Source organism: Corvus cornix, chromosome 3 (assembly GCF_000738735.6).
Source record: "Corvus cornix cornix isolate S_Up_H32 chromosome 3, ASM73873v5, whole genome shotgun sequence".
Lineage (NCBI taxonomy): Eukaryota > Metazoa > Chordata > Aves > Passeriformes > Corvidae > Corvus > Corvus cornix.
The window spans coordinates 31,026,237-31,045,089 of NC_047056.1; the positions used below are offsets into that span (position 1 = coordinate 31,026,237).

Genomic DNA, 18,853 nt, shown 5'->3' on the forward strand with positions numbered 1-18,853 from the left:
CGCGTGCGCCGCAGCAGCCCGCTGGGACGATGGCGCGGCGCTTTCCCACTGTCCCGCGGTGCCCCTCCGCAGTCCCGCCGCCCTCCTGCGTGTCCCGCCTTCCACTCGCACCGCCCCTTCCGGGCGTCCCGGGCTGCCATCCGCCGTGGGCCGCCATGGCTGCGGCCGCTCGGTTGCGGCGGCGGCTGCTGCTGGCGGTGCCGTGGCGCTGGCGCTGCAGCCCCTGCCGCGGCGGTGCCGCCTGCCCGTCGGCGGGGCAGATCCGCGCCGCCTTCCTGCGCTTCTTCGAGGAGCGCCACGGCCACCGCCGCCTGCCCTCGGCCCCTGTGCGGCCCCGCGGCGACCCGCGCCTTCTCTTCGTCAACGCGGGCATGAACCAGGTGCTCTCCCCGCTCCCGCTCCTCCCCTCCTCCGGCTCCCCGGCGCTTCCGCGTCTCCAGAGGAGCGCGGCCCGGCTTGGGGTGTCCCCTACCAAGGAGGTCTCCGGTGGTGCTTTGGGCTCCCCGCGCCGCCGTCCTCCCGGACGCCTCTCGTAGTGCCGTAGTGCTGTGGGAGTCTCCCTCACTGGCTGTAGTTAAGAACTGCCTGAACGCAATCCTGTGCCATGTGTTCTGGAACGAACTTGCTTAAGCAGGGAGGTTGGACCAGATGACCCACTGTGGTCCCTTCCAGCGTGACCCATTCTGTGTTTCAGGAGCCCCAGGCGCAGCCCCCTGCGCTGGGTGGCATCTGTCAATAGCGGATGCCTCTCATTTCCAGTTCAAGCCCATTTTCCTGGGCACGGTGCACCCCCGGAGCGAGCTGGCCCAGCACCGGCGGGTGGTGAACAGCCAGAAGTGTGTGCGTGCCGGAGGGAAGCACAACGATCTGGAGGATGTGGGCCGAGATACTTACCATCACACGTTCTTCGAGATGCTGGGGAATTGGTCCTTTGGGGATTACTTTAAGGTGAGGTGATAGGAGTGAACCCTTTCTAGGGGAAAACGCAACCTTTCTTTTGGAGTTGTGCTGTAGTGCCATAGGAATATGTGCAGAAGGTGTTTTGGTAAGGTCCAAATTACTTCCTGGGAGCTCTGTGGCCTGGAGCAGAGATGGTCAGCTGATGGGCTCTGTCACTAAATGTGCCCTGCAGACTCTCAAAGCACTCAGCCTGTTAAAGCTGTGACCAACACATAAAAATCAAGGTTTTCTGTGAGAATACCAGTGTTGACCATTTAGTATGGTGAAAAGATGTTACCAGTTCATTTGATGCTTATTACTAGTAAGTTTGAAAAGGGAAGAAGAATAAAGGATGCCAGGTTTTTTAGCTGGCGAATGAATACATTTTTTCTGTGAAAAAAAAAATATCCATGTAACTCTGCTGGTGAGCACATAGATGCACACCATGCTGAAGGTCTCATAACATTTTAGGAATGTCAGTTTTCTGCTGGCAGCAATGATCTGTCTCACTCTCCTGACCCTCATCCTGCTCTTTGAAATACACTTGAAAATTAGAAAAGGAGAGAAACAGCTGAAATTAACGTCTTTGTTGTTTGACTCCCATTCTAAAGACTCTTCCTGAATTACTGTGCTTTGTTTATGTTCCCTACCTGCTCAGGAGGAGGCATGTAGCATGGCCTGGGAGCTCTTGACAGAGGTCTATGAGATCCCCAGAGATCGTCTCTACGTCACCTATTTTGGTGGAGACCCCTCGCTGGGGCTGAGCGCAGATGAGGAGTGCAGGGATGTGTGGCTCCGCCTGGGGTAAGCGTGTTAGAGAAGAGGTTCTGAGCAGCAGGTGCTGACATTTCACTTTCCACAGTTTTGCATTTGCTCTTTAGTTTATCAGCTATAGGGGCCAGAGATTATGTTTTAAACCCATTTTGTTTCTGGTTTCTTTGGGCTGTTAGAAGGCAGCTGGGCTCTGAGCTCACTGGGTCTCTTGAACTTTTGGTTCATTCTCAGATAGTATCGGTGGGGATGGGTATGTGCCTAAAACTGGCTGGCGTGGATGAAGTGCATACAGGATCTCCAGTCCTTTGCTTCCTCTGCATGGTGAGAGTACATTCTCCTCTGAAAGCTAGCAATGGTTGCTTCAGTGAGAGGGTGCAGCCGTTGCAGAGAGCACTGCTGTGCTTTGGGAGCTTGTTCCAGGCTGCATGTACCCAAGGCTGCTTTGAACCCAAGACAGCCAGCTCTGTGCCACTGATGGTGTTCAGGTCTTGCCTCTGCTCCAAGGAGCAAGGTGCTCCACAGACCTAGTGGGGAGCCTGTCTCGGTCAGCAGGGGCCAGGCTGTGTTTGCCAGTCATTCTGGGCTGAGGCTAGGGTCCTGTCTGCTTTGGCCCACTTAATCTTGCTAAGGAGAGTAATTCTCTGTGAACAGAAGCGGAGGAATTCTAATGTGTTTGCTTATTGAGTCTGTAGTAGGAAGAAAGGATTCCTTTTTTCCAACTTTCTCTGTGATCTAGGCTACTGTGTGATTTGTGTATATGCCTCAGCACTGCCACCTCTGTTGTTTGCCTTTCCAGGGTGCCTGCCAGTCACGTGCTTCCTTTCTCATTGAAGGACAACTTCTGGGAGATGGGGGACACAGGTCCCTGCGGTCCCTGCACAGAGATCCACTATGACCACGTGGGTGGTGGCAGAAATGCTGCAGCACTGGTGAACCAGGGCAACCCCGATGTAGTGGAGATCTGGAACTTGGTCTTCATGCAGTACAGCAGGTACCAGGCATCTCATCTGAACTCCAGAGCCTTTCTCCCTAGCCTGACTCCAAAATCATGTGTATATTCTCAGACTTACCACTGTTTTCCAGGAGCTGGCAATACCAGGAGCAAGAGAGAAGCTATGGGGATTTGAGCATGGCTCTTGGTCCTCTTTGCTTTATTTCCCTGTCTTCTTCAACCTTCACTGCTAGTACTGTATCCTGTAGCTCTAGGGAGGAGGAGAGAGATCCAGCAGGCAGGAATTGTGCAGCAAGATTGATTTATTTAATTATTTTACAAACTCTTTTATAGACTTTTTTCTTCATAGTCTAATTGGCCAAAGGATCAGCCACCCCCTGGGGTGATTGGCTAGAATCCTAAAACATCCATTGTCAAAATATTTTTCTACTGTACCATAAACATAGTCCTACAAGGTCGCAGGTGTTCATGGTTTACAGAACTCTGCAAATATCTTCGTGAGAGAGAAAAGTATCCCACAGGCCTAGAAAGAAGCAGGAAAATTTCTTGCTAACAGCATTTTTGTATCCACACACTGCCTATTCTCCCTTAATGCTGCATTCCAGAGATCTCTTGAGGTCTGCAGCAGCCTGGAGGAGGAGGAAAAGGCCTTTGGCCCTATTAGGGAAGGCCTTTTTCCTTAACATTGCAGCCTATCCTGACTATGTGACGGTCAGATCCTGGCTGCCTGATAGGGCCAAGGCAGGCAGTCTTGTCCCTGAGCTTCCTTATGCTGGGTCACCCACTCTTTCCATCCCCTGTCAGTTTCCCATTCTCTTTGATTCACCTGTTCCTTATTTTTGCCCATGAACTGATCCTTGCTTCTCTTTTACCTTTTTTTTTCCCCTGCCTGGCTGACAGAGAGGTGGAGGGGAATCTCCTTCCCTTGCCGCAGCACCATGTGGATACAGGAATGGGTCTGGAAAGGCTGGTGACAGTTCTGCAGAACAAACGCTCCAACTATGACACAGATCTCTTCACTCCCATCTTGGATGCCATTCACAAGGTGATGGTGCTTCCCTCAGAGTCACCACCCAGCAAAAGCTCCTTGCACACAGACTGTTTGCTGGGTACCATAGTACAGCCTTCTCTGCATGTTACTGAGCAGTGTTTTGAGACAGGAGATTATGTCCTTCCAGGTCCAGTGCAGCGTTCTAGAAAAAAGGGAGAATTCCAGGTTGGAAATCCGCTGGAATATTGGCACTGCTGATTCGTTTTTCCTTCAAAGTGTCTTAAATTTCTCAGTGCCAGGGCATTGGCTGACTTGTGTAAGGTACAGAAGTCTTGGTCTGTAGTGGTGTGGAAGGATTTAAGGAGTACATCTTAGGTTCAGAGGTAGTTGAGAAACATGGTGTCAGGCATGGCTGGTTGCCTCTTGCACTGAAACTTCTTCTGCAGCCATTAATTTCTGCTGATCTGTCTCCCTACTTTCTCTTTTAGGGCTGCAGGGCACCCAGATACCAAGGTTTGGTTGGGGATGCTGATGTTGGGCACGTGAACATGGCCTACCGCGTGGTGGCAGATCACGTGCGCACCCTGTGCGTGTGCATCACTGATGGCATCTACCCAGGCTTCTCTGGAGCAGAGTAAGGACAGAAGGAAATGGCATGGGGTGAAGGGAGTTAGGTCTAGGAAGGAATATGAACAGCCAGGGAGGAGGTTCTGGTGCGGGCCCAAGATAGGGAGCGCATGAGCTTTTGGGGAGGCAGGAAGATGAGAGCCGGGAGGGGGTTCCAATCTGCTGACTTCCCCTTGGATGGGTGTAGAGTGTTGGGAGCAGCTGGCCTGTGTTGATAAATCAGACCAGAGGAGCTGGGAGATGCTGGATGTGGGAGCTGGACAGGGATGCTCACAAGGCTGTCTGAGGAATCCTGCCCTGTTTTCAGACTGGTGCTGCGTCGGATCCTGCGCAGGGCTGTACGCTTTTGCTCTGAAGTTCTACAGGCTCCACCTGGGCTCCTGGCCTCCCTGGTGCCTACTGTAGTGGAAGTGCTGGTGAGTAAAACTGCTGTCTTGGGGAAAAAGGTCATCACACATGTCCTATTCAGCCCCATGTCCCTTGTCTGCACACTGTCAGGAGTCAGTCAGGAAGGTGTACCTGATGATGTGCATTCCAGCATTAAAAACCTCTTGTCCCCGTATCACTTGGGAGGGAGGGGGCCTAGTGTCATCAATGGTACAGTCAGCACAAGCATGTGTAAGTGTATGCAAGTAACCTCTATAATGTTTGTGACATGCTGTGAGATCCCCTGAGGAAGATGCTGAGGATGTTATCACTAACTGAGGCTCACTTTCACAGGGAGATGCTTATCCAGAGCTGACAAGGAATGCCAACCAGGTGAGCAATGTGGAATCCCCCCTCTCATTATCTTTGTGAGGCACTGCTCTCAGGGCCAGAAATCAGCTCGCCCTTGGGACTTAGCTGGAGGAGTTTGCATCGCCTCCTCTGTAACCACGTTCTCGTGGGTGGGCTGAGATGTGCTGGGCACAAGAAGTATCTGTGGCAGATTTCCATGTGGGAGCTCCACTAGATCCTTACCAGGGACTGCATGTCCTGTGTAAGCTGTTGCTCTAAAAAAGCTCCAGTAGCTTTTTTTGTTGAGTGCAAGTACAGCCTGTCCTTGCCTGCATACTCTTTGTCTAAAGTGGAGTGATGATTTAAGACTAGTCCCTGCTTGGTTCCACTGACAGCAACTTCTCTGGCTGTTCCAGACATACAGTTGTAATTAGGTCACAGATAAGAATGCCCAATAGGGAACATTTGTCAGCTTAAAGCCTCCCCCACGTGGATGGTCAATATTTCCTTGACAGGAATGGTGACAGGAGGCACAATGACTTTGGCACTGTTCAATAATGCATCAGAGCCATGTTGTGATGGATACTTGCAGAACACAAAGGGCAGTTGATATGCTTTGAGCTGACTGAGCAGGGCTGAGCTGAGCTGGGGAACTCCCTGAAATGTTGTGGCTAACCCTTCTTCTGATCCTTGGGCAGATCAAGGATATCATCAATGAGAACGAGGCCGCGTTTCTGTCCTCCCTGGAGCGTGGGAGGCGAATCATCGAGCGGACAGTGCAGCAGATGGAGCCCTCCACAAATTTCCCAGGTGAGGGTCCCTCCTCTGACAAGCTGCACTTAGAGACAGTTTGCTCCAGGTCCTCACAAGCATGGCAGTCAAAACTGGTTGGTGTCTGTCTCCCCTGCATTTTCTGTGACCGTCTAGCCCCAGACAGAGCAGCAGATGTTCCTTTCTCCAGATTGCAGTTGTTTTCTAGTACTTTGTTCTCACAACAACTAGGCATCAGGCAAGTTAGAAACATGCCCTTGTGTAGATGCTGAGAAGGCTAGCAGAGAAAAATTCTCCGCTTTTTACTGTCTCATGTGAAAGTCTCCGTTCTCACGCAAGCTAGCTGTCTGACGGTTTGCTATTTGGTAAACATTTCCAGGTGCAGGGCTGTTGTGAGAACATAGTGGAATTGTTTTTTGGTTCACTGGGAATAATATTTTGAAATGGGTGGTTATACTGCTCAGCCACTCACTTTGGTGGGTGGCTAGCCAAGGGGCCAGTCACGTAATTTCTCTTTTGCGACCCATGCTATAAAAAGATGGGGTTTTGGCATTAAAGGGGTCGGCTTTGACCATACTTCTCTGACCTGAATCTATGTTGTTTTTCACTGTCCCTGTGCGCAACAGCGACACCCTTGCTGTTTTATTGACTGATAACTAGGTCCTTACAACACACAGCTGAGAGGAGTAGCACAAGACCCAACCAGGGCAGCTGCCTGTCTAGATGTGCTGCACTGAATTTTAGCAGGAATGGGGCTGTAGAGCATCCTTAGTACTCAGTCCCATGCAAGAAGAACTGCATGGCTTCTCTTCCCCTTTAACTTTTGCACACAGTACAGGTGGATCCAGTTACCAAAGCACACACTAGATTGGTCCCATCCAGACAAATCTTGAGATGCCTTTGCCTTCTGTGTTCACACAGAGTTCTTGTCCTTCTTTTTGTCTTACAGCTGAAGTAGCCTGGTCTCTCTATGGGAGTTTGGGATTCCCTCGGGATCTGATTGACTTGATGCTTGAAGAGAAGGGAATCAGTTTGGATTCAGCTGCTTTTAACGAACTTGCTCTGGAAGATGCAAAGGTAAGAGGGAGACCTGCCTTGTCCGAGTCATTCAAAGCCTTACCTATCTCCTGTGAACATGGAAGCAGGCTCCCTTTCACTGCTGAGGCTCTTTGGAGCACCACAGGACTACATACCTTCTCGCTGAAGGGGAAATGAGTCTGAAATAGCAGTGTCATCACAAGCCTCTTGTTTCTGAATGTGGGACTGAAGTACTGGCTGGCGATTTTTCTTCAGGTATTTTATGATGCTGACTGTTGCTGGAGTGAAGGTTATAAAATACTTACATAGGTTAGGAGACTCCTCTGTCGGTCATGTAGTCTAACTTCTCACACAAGGTAGAACCAGCTTAGACAGCCCAAGAAGCAAATTATTTGTGAAGAGTTTACAAAATCTCCTTGGTCTCTGTAGTGCTGAAATACTTGCACTGCCCACCAACCACCACCACCGCCCAGTGCAGTAATTGGTTTGAGGCCTTGCTGTCCTGAGCTTTAATGACCTGGGAGCTTCACAGCTACACAGCAAGCTGTGCCAGGAGGAATGTGTTAACAGTTGTGTATGGCCTGGCTCAAGGCTAGCACAAGTGGTATTGAGTGCTTGTGAGATTTGAAGGGATGGGGTTGGTTAGCAGTAGCCTACATCAGCCTGGATCTGAACAAGCCTTTTCCATGAAGGTGGAAGAAATCATTCCTAGCCTTGTAGCTCCAGTTACGTTTGCTTGCCCCCAGGTATCTCCCATCTAACCGTGCCTTTGCTCTGCTGCAGCGGAAGGCTGGTGGCCCACAGGCAGGACAGCCAGGCAACACAAACACCCAGCTGGATGTGCACTCGCTGGCTCAGCTGCGGAGCAGCAGCGTGCCTGCTACCGACGACTCCCCGAAGTACGCCTACACGCTGGGGCGGCACGGGCACTATGGTGAGTGCCTGGCCTCCTGCAAGGCAAGCTCTGCTGCAGTCCCTCACATGACTGCTTTTGCTGCCTAACCTCATGCATGCACAACGTGTACTTCGTGGTACAAACCTGTCCACCTTGCTGCCGCAGCTTTTCCCTACCGCTGTAGCTCATCCCAAACTAGGTGCTTCTCTTAGTGCTGTTGGTATGTCCCTAGGAAGGCTCTGGGCTGGTAACAAGGCTGAGCTCTGCATTGGCACCACCTGGGTGCAGTGGTGAAACAGGGACTGTTGATTTCTTCCGGAGAAAAGTCTGTCTCCAACAATTAGGCTTCTGGGTGTGTGCGCTCGGGAGAAAGAAGGGTAATTACGCAAAGGGATTATGTAGTTGTGTGAAACCATGCCCCTGCTGTTTCCGTGGCACACCACTAGGTGCCAGCGCAGGCTTTTTGGCATCCAGGGTAACTGAGGTTGCTGATGCTCTATGGAAGGCATGAAGTTAAGCCACGGGGAGCAAGAGGTGGTGTGGCTGTCACAGACAATTAGAGATGGCTGTGTACAGCCAACTCCCTTTTACCCAGTGTGCCGGTGGCAGCCCACGCTAAGCAGAAAGCGAGGCAATTCAAGCTATATATACTACAGCAAGAGCACAACAGAGGAAAAAAGCCTAGCAGTGACATTGGCTGAAATCTCCAAGCTAGAACTGTCCCACCTTCTCAGCTTCTGAATTATGGAATAATTCAGGTTGAAGGGGATCTCTGGATGTCCAATTTCTTGATAAAAGTAACATCAGTTTCACAGTTGTATCACCTTGCTCAGAGCCTTGTCCATTTAAGTTTTCAGTATCTTCGGGAACAGAGATCTCACAGCCTCTCTGTTCCCTGTTCTTTATCACTCTTAGAGTGTAAAGTTTTTTTTTCTTTACACACAGCCAGAATTTTCTGTACTCTAGATGTAGTCTCCCAAATGCTAAATAGGGATGAATAACCTCTTTCTTTGACCTGCTGGCTATGTTTGTGTTCATACAGCCCAGCAGGCAGGCAGCCTTCCTTGCTGCAAGGGCACCCTGCTGGTTTATGTTCAGCTTGCTCCTGAGAGCCTAAGATTTCTGTCAGTCCATTTCTGTAGACTGCTCAGATACCTCTGTAAAGCAGTCCAGTTCTTCAATGTATCAGCCAGTCCCTGCCAATTAAGTGGGATATGGGTACATCCCATTTTGTCAGGGATAGTCATTAAGGAAGATGTTGAGTGGTGTTGTCCTTTACAGCCACCAAGTAGCTCTACTAGTAGCTGAATATCATTGAACACTGAACTACTGAGCAATTCTCTCTGGGGCCCCCTGCCCAGCCAGTTACACACCCACCTTATGGTCCACTTGTCCATAGTGCCCAAGTTTGGGTTCAAGGATCCTATGGGAGAGCATGTTAGAAGCTTGCTGCGTCCAGGAAGGTGACATCCCTGCTGTCCCATATCCACAATGTCTGTCATCTCTTCATAAAAGTCAGGTTTGCCAAGCTTGCAGTGTAGCAAGATGCAGATGTGTCTGTGCCACATTTTCTTCTACCAGGCTCATGTGGAGCCGGATTGGGTGTCCCTGCCTGCTTAGCTGCTACTCAGCAGTTCTGTCATTAGGTAAGTGAGGGGTGAAGTAGTTCTAGTACTTTGTCCTTTCTACCAGTAGCTGTTCCTCTCCTACCAAGGCAAAGTGCCAGCTTTCAGTATAGCCCGGGTGTTGGCAGGGTTGGCATGGGGAAGTGATCCCTCCTTTCCTGTTGCAATCTGACAGGATGTGTGCACTAATTGCTGCTGTCTTCTTTCCCCTGACAGAGTTCAGTCCATGCCAGGCCACTGTCCTGATGCTGTACAGAGATCAGTCTCTCCAGAAGGAGGTTGGGGCAGGGCAGCGCTGTGGTGTCATCTTGGACAGGACTAACTTCTATGCAGAGCAGGGTGGGCAAGATTCTGACCAAGGCTACATGATACGTTTAGGACAGCAGGTAAGGCCCTTTGCTGCCTAACCCAAGGCTGCTACGGGTTCTGAGGCCAGGCACAATTCCCCAAGTGATGGGTTTACTGTGTTCATTCGCAAGCTGCTGTCTCTTGACAGTTCCCTTGGCATCAAGGTGGGGTGAGGCAGAATCAGCAGTAACTTCACAGAGGTGTACTTGCTGCTCTGGTTGTCTCTCACAGCTCTTTGCATTTCATCTTGCTGAGGAAAACTAAAGTCTTCTCAGGTCTTCCTTCAATGTGCTGCATTCTTGCCAGCTGGGGTTGTAATGCTGAGAGAAGGCAGTCATTGACCACAGAGTCTGTGACTTAAGTAACTTACCTCTGGTCAGTCCTGGACAGCTGCAAGCAGTGCCCAACCTGATATCCAGTGCAAAAACTCATATTCCCCCCAAGAGCATCAGGGAGGACCTCCACTTCTGCAGCATGTTCCTTCAGCCTTGCCAGAGGGAGAGCTTTGACCCTGTCCTGGGAAGTTACATGAGGTGCAGCTTTTTCTCCTTTCCCCATTCCAGCTCTTGATAATCACCCCTGGGCCTTTTTAGCCTTGCAGAATGTGACAGTGCCTTGCTCAGCACTTCCCCCCAAGCCAAAGTGGTGGTCCAGTTTTTGTTTCCATCCCATTGAGGCAGAAATGGTACCTTGGATGCCAGAGACAGGTGCCTTGGGAGATGCTGTCCATTTTCTCATGGATGAGCATACTTGCTAAGAAAATTCATCAGCACGGGTGGCATTAGTGCCCCTCCACTGCAAGCTGGCAACCTCAATGTATGTGTGTAGTGAGTGGCTGGGTACATGGAAGGTCTGAGACACTTTGGTTATGTTTGCAGTAAGCTTCTCTCTGCTTTTCCCACCCATCCCTCTCTTTTAGGGATTGGTGGGAATTGTGTTTGGGTCAAGCAGATACATAGCACAGGTATTTGGATCTTCCCTGTGTCCTAACTCATCTTTCTGTCTCTTTTCTCAGGATGTACTCTTCCCTGTAGAGTCAGTTCATCTCTGTGGTGGCTACGTGATCCATGAGGTCACTGCTGTGGAAACCCTGCGTGTTGGTGACCAAGTGCAGCTCTTTGTGGATGAGGTTGATAAGCTAACTGCTCTTAACCTTTTCCTTGTGATGTCCTGAGTAACCCGGGCACAGCAGGTCTTTGTCCATTGTATTCTTGACACTGTTCTTCATTGTAGTGTGCAGTGGGAAGGAGACATCACAACTGACTCTGTAATCTTTGCGAGCCATTGGTCTGTCCAAAAGTATCCAGCCTACCCTTTACTGTTTTTCAAAGATGATCCCATGGAAAAAGAAGTTAGATCTGCCCTGTCATGTAACTCATCTGACAGCTGTGCTACCCGTTGGTTTTCCTCCATCTTCTCCTATCCCCTCACATGCAGCCTTTTCCTTATCTCTTTGTGCCGTGCCCTGCTCCCCTGAGCTGTGGAGAACCAGCACTCCTGCTGACTGGTGTGTGCTTTCAGGCGCAGCGCCTGGCCTGCATGACGAACCACACCGCCACCCACCTGCTGAACTTCGCACTCCGCCACGTCCTGGGTGACAGCGCCGAGCAGCGGGGCTCCCATGTGACAGCAGAGCGGCTGCGCTTCGACTTTGATGCCAAGGTGACTCTGAAATCCAGTTTCCTAGTTCTCAGCAGTACCACCATTCCAGTACTGCTCTTCTCTCCAGGGATTTTTCCCCTCTTGCCATAATCACTCCTTCAGAGACAAGTCACATTTTATCTGAATAATGAAGCTTGGTCCTCTGGATGTGACTGCGTCCGCTTTGCGTTGTCCTGGCCCTGAGCAGGGCTTGCTGAGGGGATGAATGGGGGTCAGAAGGGAAAGGACTTAGCAAGGCCAGTGGTCATGGGACTGACACGAAATAGTGTAAAGGGGTCTTTCAGAGATGGTGCTTGGCTGTGGCACATATCTGATGTCAGACATTCAGGCGAGAGCATTTGTGAAGCTTTGGGTCAGGCTGAGTGCTGGCCCTGGTAACCTGTCACTCATTCCAGTATCTCTCTTGAGGGCTTTGGCTGATGCTCTTGCATCAAAAATCCTTATCTGTCATGGGAGGAGAGGGTGGGAGGGCCATGATGTTCACAGTTCCTTTTTACAAGCAGAGAAGATGAGATGCAGGGGAAGAGTGGTGTGCCCAAGCTGAGTCATCTGGTGGCTCTGCCCCAGTTCTCCCTCCTTCGTTCTCTACCTCTCAGGAGCCTTCTCCTGAGTGTGGCTGATTTCCTCAGGGCCATGTGACCGTGGAGCAGCTGCAGCAAGTGGAGCAAGTGGTCCAGGATCTGATCAAAAAAAACGAGGTGGTGCATATGGCTGAAGTGCCCCTCACACTGGCAAGAAGAGTTCGGGGGCTCCGGGCAGTGGATGAGGTATGACAGGATGGCAGCACACATCTTCGTGAGCCTTCTCCTTCAGCAGGAATCAGCTGGGACATGAGATGTTGACACAACATATTTCTGCAAGGGAATTGTCTCCCAAAACTCCTAAGGGAAAATAGGACAGAGATGAGATTCAGGACACTGTGTTGTAGAACATGGAGACTGGTGATGCACAGGCTTTCTGTTTATGCCTGTGGACCAAAAGCCTGTCATGTCACCAATTGTTTCTTCTCCCCATTGGTGGCTGGTTGTGGAGGAGAAGTAGTGCCACCCCTGACTCGGGGGCTGCTCTGGAATAGGGGAAAAATGAGGCAGACACCTGAAGCCATGTAGTCAGTCTGTAAGTGCCCCTGAACAACCATGTTGTTAGCTGCTGATCCCTATCTCCTCTGTCAGGGGTATCCAGATCCAGTGAGGATAGTGTCCCTGGGGGTCCCTGTGGAGAATGTGCTGACCTGTGACTCCAAGGCTGCAATGCAGACCTCTGTGGAGCTCTGCTGTGGGACGTAAGTGACTTTTACTTGCAGCCAGAAGGCATGTTTTTGGGCACTGGTGGCTGAGATAGAAGCATCACTACAAGCTCAACTCCCTGTCACTGTGAAACTAAGTTTCCTCACTGAAAAAATATTGTGAGGACAGGGCTAGTTACGAAGCTTTGGAAGTTCCAGGGTGAGCAAACTTTAATGAAATGCACAGCATTTTTCCTTACTTCATAGTCTGAAAGCAACCTGGAAGCCACAGCACCAGCAGAGTGTGGGAAAGGTGTGTGTGACCTGTCACACCAGGGTTGTGGTGCTTTGCCTTTGGGGTTGTAGGAGGGCTGGGGACCCAGCTGGAGACTCCCATTCAGCTGTGAAAACTTGAGACTGCTCTGATTATTTTAATTAATTATCTTCACCCTCTTCTGCTTTTAGCAGTAATGAGAGTAGAAGAAAAGTTAATCAATCTTAGGACAGTGCTGACACAAAAAAAAAAGAAGGAACAAACTGGTCTTAGAGCAGACAGAGCTGAAAATGAGCAATTTTCTAGCCGTGAGATCTTGTTGGGAGTAGTGGGACAAGAAACTGCATGGGAGAAGAGATGATCAGTTCTTGTGAAGCTGTCTGGAATGATTACTTGTGGTAACAGAACCCAAGACACTGTAGTTTTCATACCCAGTGTTGAATGAACAAGAAGAAAAAGGGAGGTTGTCAGTGTCCTGAGACTGCACAACTATCCTTTGTCTGGAGTCTACTGGCCGGGCTGTGAGCTGGCCTGACAAAAAAGTGGTGGAGTAGCAGCTGAGTAGAAGAGAAAAATGCTAATTCATCTCACTGCTGAAGGAGAGGAAAGGAGGACAAAACTTGGCTGCACCATTTGACTGGAGCCTGCTGGGCAGGTAGCACAGAGGTTCCTCTGGAGTAGCTTCAACCCTGCTATCTCTTGCCTAACAGGGTACCATCAGGATTTTAGGGATGGGAAAAGAGTCAAGGTATTGGGATTAGGAAAGAGCTGGTGGACTTTAGAGTTTTCTAAAAACAAAGCAAACTTCCTGATTTCTGTTTGTGAAGAGCAATGTGCTTTCTTTCCTATTCTCCGCTGACTTTTTAGGCACCTTCTCCGAACAGGATCTGTGGAAGATCTGGCCATCGTCAGCGAGCGCCAGCTTGTCAGAGGGATTAGCCGTGTCATTGCAGTGACAGGGGGACAAGCCAAAGAGGTAAGAAAGAGGGAACTGAGATTTCTGCCCATGTCAAGGCAATGCCAGAAAGACCAAACTTTGTAGGTTCCTCATAGACAATTAGCTCCAACTGCTTTGGTTGGAGCCTCCCTGCTGTGCCTCATCTGGCTTCCTGCTTCACCCTTAGACTCAGCTCTGCTACTGAACCTCACTATTCACCTCCTTTCCCTCCCATCCTAGTTCTCTGTCTCCTTGACCTTCATTTCTCCCTTCAGACCCTCTTTTGCAAGATAAAAACTTGGCACAAAATATCAGGAAGCCTCTGGTCTATAAATTTCAATCCCCCAGTAGGTATTTAAAGGTGTAATTCTTTGTGCATTGATTTCACCTCCTGCCTATCACAGCTGGATTTGCACTTGATGATTACAGGGCTTTGGCCTCATTCTTACAGCCCTTTTGCTTCCTTTCTTTAGTCCTTCTCCTGCTAAACTGTGATTCTGGTCTGGCTGGGTGTGTATAAAAAGTAAGCAACCTACTATTGAGTTTGTGAGAGCACTCTGTCCTTTGAGTATTTGGAAGTGTCAGGTGCCCCGTAAGCCTTCGCTCTTCCTTTAAGGCTGCTGTCAGAGGAGAGTGACTCATCGTCAGTGGAATTGGAAACACTGAATGCAAAGCCCACCCCTGCAAATCTGTTACTTTTTGGCTGGCCGTCCCCTGTGCATCTGTGTCCCAGAGAAGCTTTTCTTCATGCAGAAGAACAAAAAGCTGCAGGGCACATCTGCATGCTTTGCTGGAAGTGCTGACCTGGAGAGCCCTCGAGAGGAGCTCTGTGCAAGTGTTAATGAGACAAGGGAGGCTGCAGGCATGAGAGAATTACTTGAAATAAGGGTTGTGTATCCTAGCTAGGCAGAGCAGTCCTCTGCTGTCCTGCTCTAAAATCTCACAGGACCATCCTGGGCACAGACATCTGGCAGGGAAGAAATGCTCCAAACCATAAGGATTGGCACTGGTGAAAAAGGCTTGTAATAGCTTTTTAAAAACTTATTAATAGTAGCATTGTTGGTGAAAACAATAACAAATATACCAGGATAGCTAAACTCAGGAAATATGCTTTAACAGCTGATGAGGTTTCTTTCAGCTTTAGTGTTTCTCTTGTTTCTTCAGTCACTTGTTTCAAGATTGCATTTGCTAATGAAAAAAGCTCTAAGATGCTCCACAGAGCTCCCCAGTTTTTCCTCAGTGAAATCCTGATGATTTTGGTGCAAATTTTTAAGGAAACATGAATTTTGACCGTAAATACCACATAAAGCTCGACAGCTTGGTCCTCGTGAGTGTGACTATCTAGTGCTGGTTGCAAATCTAGAGAGGAATGTTGTATTTCAGAGTCTTGTGGGAACAGTCATTCCTAAACCATCTGTAAGTGTCTTCTTACTGGATTCTGAGCAGCATTTCAGTGCTCATGACTCTGCTGTCTCCTCCCTTTCTCCATCCCTGTGGATTGTTTCTGTTGCTGCATTTGAAGCATGCATTCCTTCCATCTCTGCAGGCCCGGGAAGTAGGCCAGTGCTTGGCTATGGAAGTGGATTCTGTCTCTCTACGAATGCAGCAGAGGATCACCTCTATTCCTGAGATGCAGAACCTCTCCAAAGAAGTGGGCCAGTTGACCCAAGTAAGGATTACAGTCCTATATAGAAAGAGTCCAGTATGGGCTTTATCCACTTGAGACACTTTTTCCCTACCAGGTTCACATCTTACCATGGTCAATAGCAAGGGCAAGTTGCTCCCTGCTGTTGCTTCTTTGGTCATAAGGATTTTTGCCAGTGTCCAGGTGTCTGTGTTGCAGATGGCGAGCTGAAAAGAGAAAGCTGCTCACCACAGTGACTGGCTGCCCTGATCACATGGGTTAAAGCAGGGTCTGTGAAGAGGCCATGCTCCAGCCTGACCTCCCAGAGAACTAGCACTCTTATGTCTAGGTACAGTTTAATGTTCTTACAGAGCAATTTGTCTTGCAGGTGGTGGCCAGCACTGTAATGCCCCAGTGGCAAAGAAAAGAAATACAGACCATCCTGAAAGCGCTGCAGCGAACGGCCAACACAGCTATCAAAAAACTGGAGCTGCAGCAGGTACTGAGGCAGCAGCACGCTGACTTGCAGCCAGGTGATAGCACACACCAGGGCACCTGGTGTCTCTGTCACACTTCACAGCCACTCAGTTACTAGGGTCTCGTTAGAAGGCTGAAGAAAGCCCATACAGTCACACACAGTGCAACACAAGCCCTGTGTTGGGTTGATTTCACTGGCATTATCCAGGGCCATTGTTTAAAATGCAGAGAATGAGTGGCTGGGCTTTTAGCACCTGCAGAATTTCCGTGTCGTCCTGCCTGTGAGAACAGAGACCTACCCATACAAGCATTTTTGGCCAATACCAGTAGGCAGATGGGCATCACCTCCTTGTTTAGGCATGGAGAGGATGAGATGGTCCTCACAGTGGGCTTAACAAAGTTACACAGTCAGACAGTGACGGGACAGAATCTTTCCTTCAGCTATGTGGATATTGCTGTGCTTCCCGCATGTGTCTGTGTTCTGCCAATTTACATGAAAAGAGATTAGAAATGCTTATTGGTAACTTAGAGATCTCAGGAAGAGCTATCCCTTTCTTAAAGTAGGAGCATCTTGCCACAGAAGCCTTCCAGAGACATGTGGCGCTGTATAGGTCCAGGAAAGAGGCTGGGGACTGAATGAATCACTCTCTATTCCACTTTTGACAGAGGTTCATCTCTGCTTGCATTTGGGGAAGGAGGGCTGTACAGGTGTCCACATGGAGATTTCAGTCCACCAGTCTTACTTTGACTTCTGCTATCAAACATCTCCCATCTGTCCCACAGAGCAGCGCTTGGCATTCCTTTTGTGTGTATATTGCATGCATATATCCCCATCTAACGCAGTTCTTGTGCTCGAGGCACGAGCTCTGGCGTGCCCCCAGTCAGAGAGAGTCCAGCTGCGTTCTTCTGTGCGTCGCTGAAGCGACTTTGGCATCAGGATGGGTGCTGCTGGCTGGGCTGGCTAGCTGGCTTCTCGGCAGAGGGAACACGGCAGGAGCCGATGGGACCGGCTCACGTTAGCTCGGAGACAGAGGAAGAGAGAGGCTGTTCTGGTCTGGCTCCTAACAGGTTTATTGTCAGAAGTTTCACAACCCGAACAAGCTCGGAAGGGACGGAATGCGATGGGATCCTCCCCCGAGGCTTGTCCTCAGTTCTATAGGGAATTTGAAAACCGCGGTGAAAGGGGAAAACAACCAATGAGTTACAGGCCAGGGGGAGGATACAATTTAACAAGAACCACTGGGGTAAACCGAGAGGCGGGAGTTCTAACAGAGAACCATTGAACAACCGAGTAACCGGGAATTTTCCCGAACCGGGGGAGGCGGCTTGGACCCGGGCACCGCCCAGGGGGTGCAGCTTAGGCTTCTGAGCCGCCCATCGACCCACCCTCTGAGTCTGCCTCTTCGGGAAACTCGATCCGGGGGATGGGCTGGGATTGATTGGCATCACGCTGCCCCAGCCCCACAGTGGGGGGGGTCACCGCAACACCCATCCAGCCCCCCCGTGCCACCTGTAGCCCTTCAAAGTGCTGTTTTTCTCCCTCCAGGCTGAGAAGAAGGCGCAAATCTTGCTAGCAAAATACTGCAACCAGCCTGTCATCATTGATACTGTCCCAGCTGATTCCCTCTCTGTGAGTGATCCACATTCTTTGTTGGCCCAGCAATACCTCAGGTGCTGCAAACAGCAAGAGGGAATTGCTGGGCACATTTGCTGCTGGATGCTAGTCTCCTTTGCTGTTGCCTGACCTGTCTTCTCCCTGCCTCTCCTAGATCCTAATGAAAGTAGTGAACCAGCTGTGTCACAAGTCTCCTGGCACATCAGTCCTGCTGCTCAGCCCTCAGGCTTCGGGTGAGGTGCTCTGTGCCTGTCAGGTGTCCAAGGTAAGCAGAACCCTGGTAGAGACAAGGGGAACCTGCCTGCCAAGGGGGCTGGACCCACTGCTCAGCAGGTCCTGCTTGAGGCTTTTCCTGGGGCTTTGTCCAGTGTTGGTGGTTAATCACACAGGGGCAGAACCTGAGATGACTGTAGCAGGACCAAATGTGCTTTCAGTCTCTGCTGGGCACGGATATCCCTGGATCCTCCAGGCTGTGTTTTCCCAGGGGCAAAGTACAGCATTAACATGTAAGCTCAGCCTTTATGGTCCTCACAGTCATGACTGCCTCAGGCTGGGTGAGGAGAGGGTGCTGTTACCTTTCTTTATTCATAGACTGCAAATAATGCACAGTACAAATAACTTGTCTGTGTCTGTTCCCCAGAACTGCCTCCCCACGTTCTCTGCTGCTGACTGGGCCGTGGCTGTCTGTACGCAGATGGAAGGGAAGGCAGGAGGCTCTCCCATCGTTGCTAAGGGCAGTGGAAATGCCAAAGGCATGCAGGGAGCCCTGACTACTGCACTGGAGTTCGCTCAGAGCAAACTGTGATGCTTTAGTGCCAGGACAGCTGTATGCACCCAGCTGGACACTCGATACCAAGCATATACTCTGCCCCTCTGAAAGGATTAGCAGCTGAATATTGCTGCAACCACTGCTTTGGAGCACTTGACTTCTGACCGTCCAGGATCAGCAGAGACCCCACTGACAGAATGATACTGCTTGTTCCCAGCACAAGCACATGGGGATGGAGCCTTGGAAAGCACTAGTTACACAGCGCATCCTGCTTCTTGTGGAACAGCACAAGTCTTGCCACAGGATCAGCACTGAGATTTTGTGAGAACATGGGGAGCTGGCACAGTGTTATCCTAAAGCCATTAAAGGGTAGAGAGTATCCATTCACCTGATGTTTCTTGTTAGCTGCACCTTTTTTTTTCTGCTCTGCCAGAGGGGTTCATTCTGCCCCTGCAGCAGAAGTCAGCACATACTCTTGTCTAAGCAGTTCCGTCCTACTGCAGAACTCAGGGCACCCCTCTGATTAAAAATGCTACTCTAATTTAGAAATGGAAAGAGAAATCCCACCTTGCTTGTGGGCTCAGGCTTGTTAG

General features: G+C 50.1%; 2 protein-coding genes across 4 annotated transcripts in view; one reads left to right on the forward strand and one right to left on the reverse strand.

The window, feature by feature from the left end:
* The first annotated feature begins 14 nt into the window (after window positions 1-14).
* Window positions 15-18,652, forward strand: AARS2 (alanyl-tRNA synthetase 2, mitochondrial). Of its 3 annotated transcripts, none has more exons than XM_039568897.1 (22): window positions 15-380; window positions 760-948; window positions 1,598-1,743; window positions 2,510-2,704; window positions 3,566-3,710; window positions 4,145-4,290; window positions 4,591-4,699; window positions 5,004-5,042; window positions 5,699-5,810; window positions 6,721-6,848; window positions 7,593-7,743; window positions 9,546-9,715; window positions 10,693-10,806; window positions 11,199-11,339; window positions 11,969-12,106; window positions 12,512-12,621; window positions 13,706-13,814; window positions 15,322-15,444; window positions 15,788-15,898; window positions 17,423-17,506; window positions 17,646-17,756; window positions 18,132-18,652. In XM_039568897.1, exons 1-22 carry the CDS (start codon window positions 30-32, stop codon window positions 18,294-18,296), a joined length of 3,087 nt encoding a protein of 1,028 aa, XP_039424831.1. In that variant the 5' UTR covers window positions 15-29; the 3' UTR covers window positions 18,297-18,652. The 3 variants fall into 3 exon arrangements, with proteins under 3 accessions (XP_039424831.1, XP_039424832.1, XP_039424833.1); XM_039568899.1 differs by having other exon boundaries at window positions 295-380; window positions 695-948; window positions 18,132-18,296; XM_039568898.1 differs by lacking the exons at window positions 17,646-17,756; window positions 18,132-18,652 and having other exon boundaries at window positions 15,788-15,932.
* The window catches only part of TMEM151B (transmembrane protein 151B), a 54,798-nt gene continuing 45,741 nt past the window's right edge, over window positions 9,797-18,853 (reverse strand). The window contains exon 3 of the transcript XR_005604174.1: window positions 9,797-12,220. The gene's annotated coding sequence lies outside the window, so the exon portion shown is untranslated. The remainder of the gene's footprint in view (window positions 12,221-18,853) is intronic.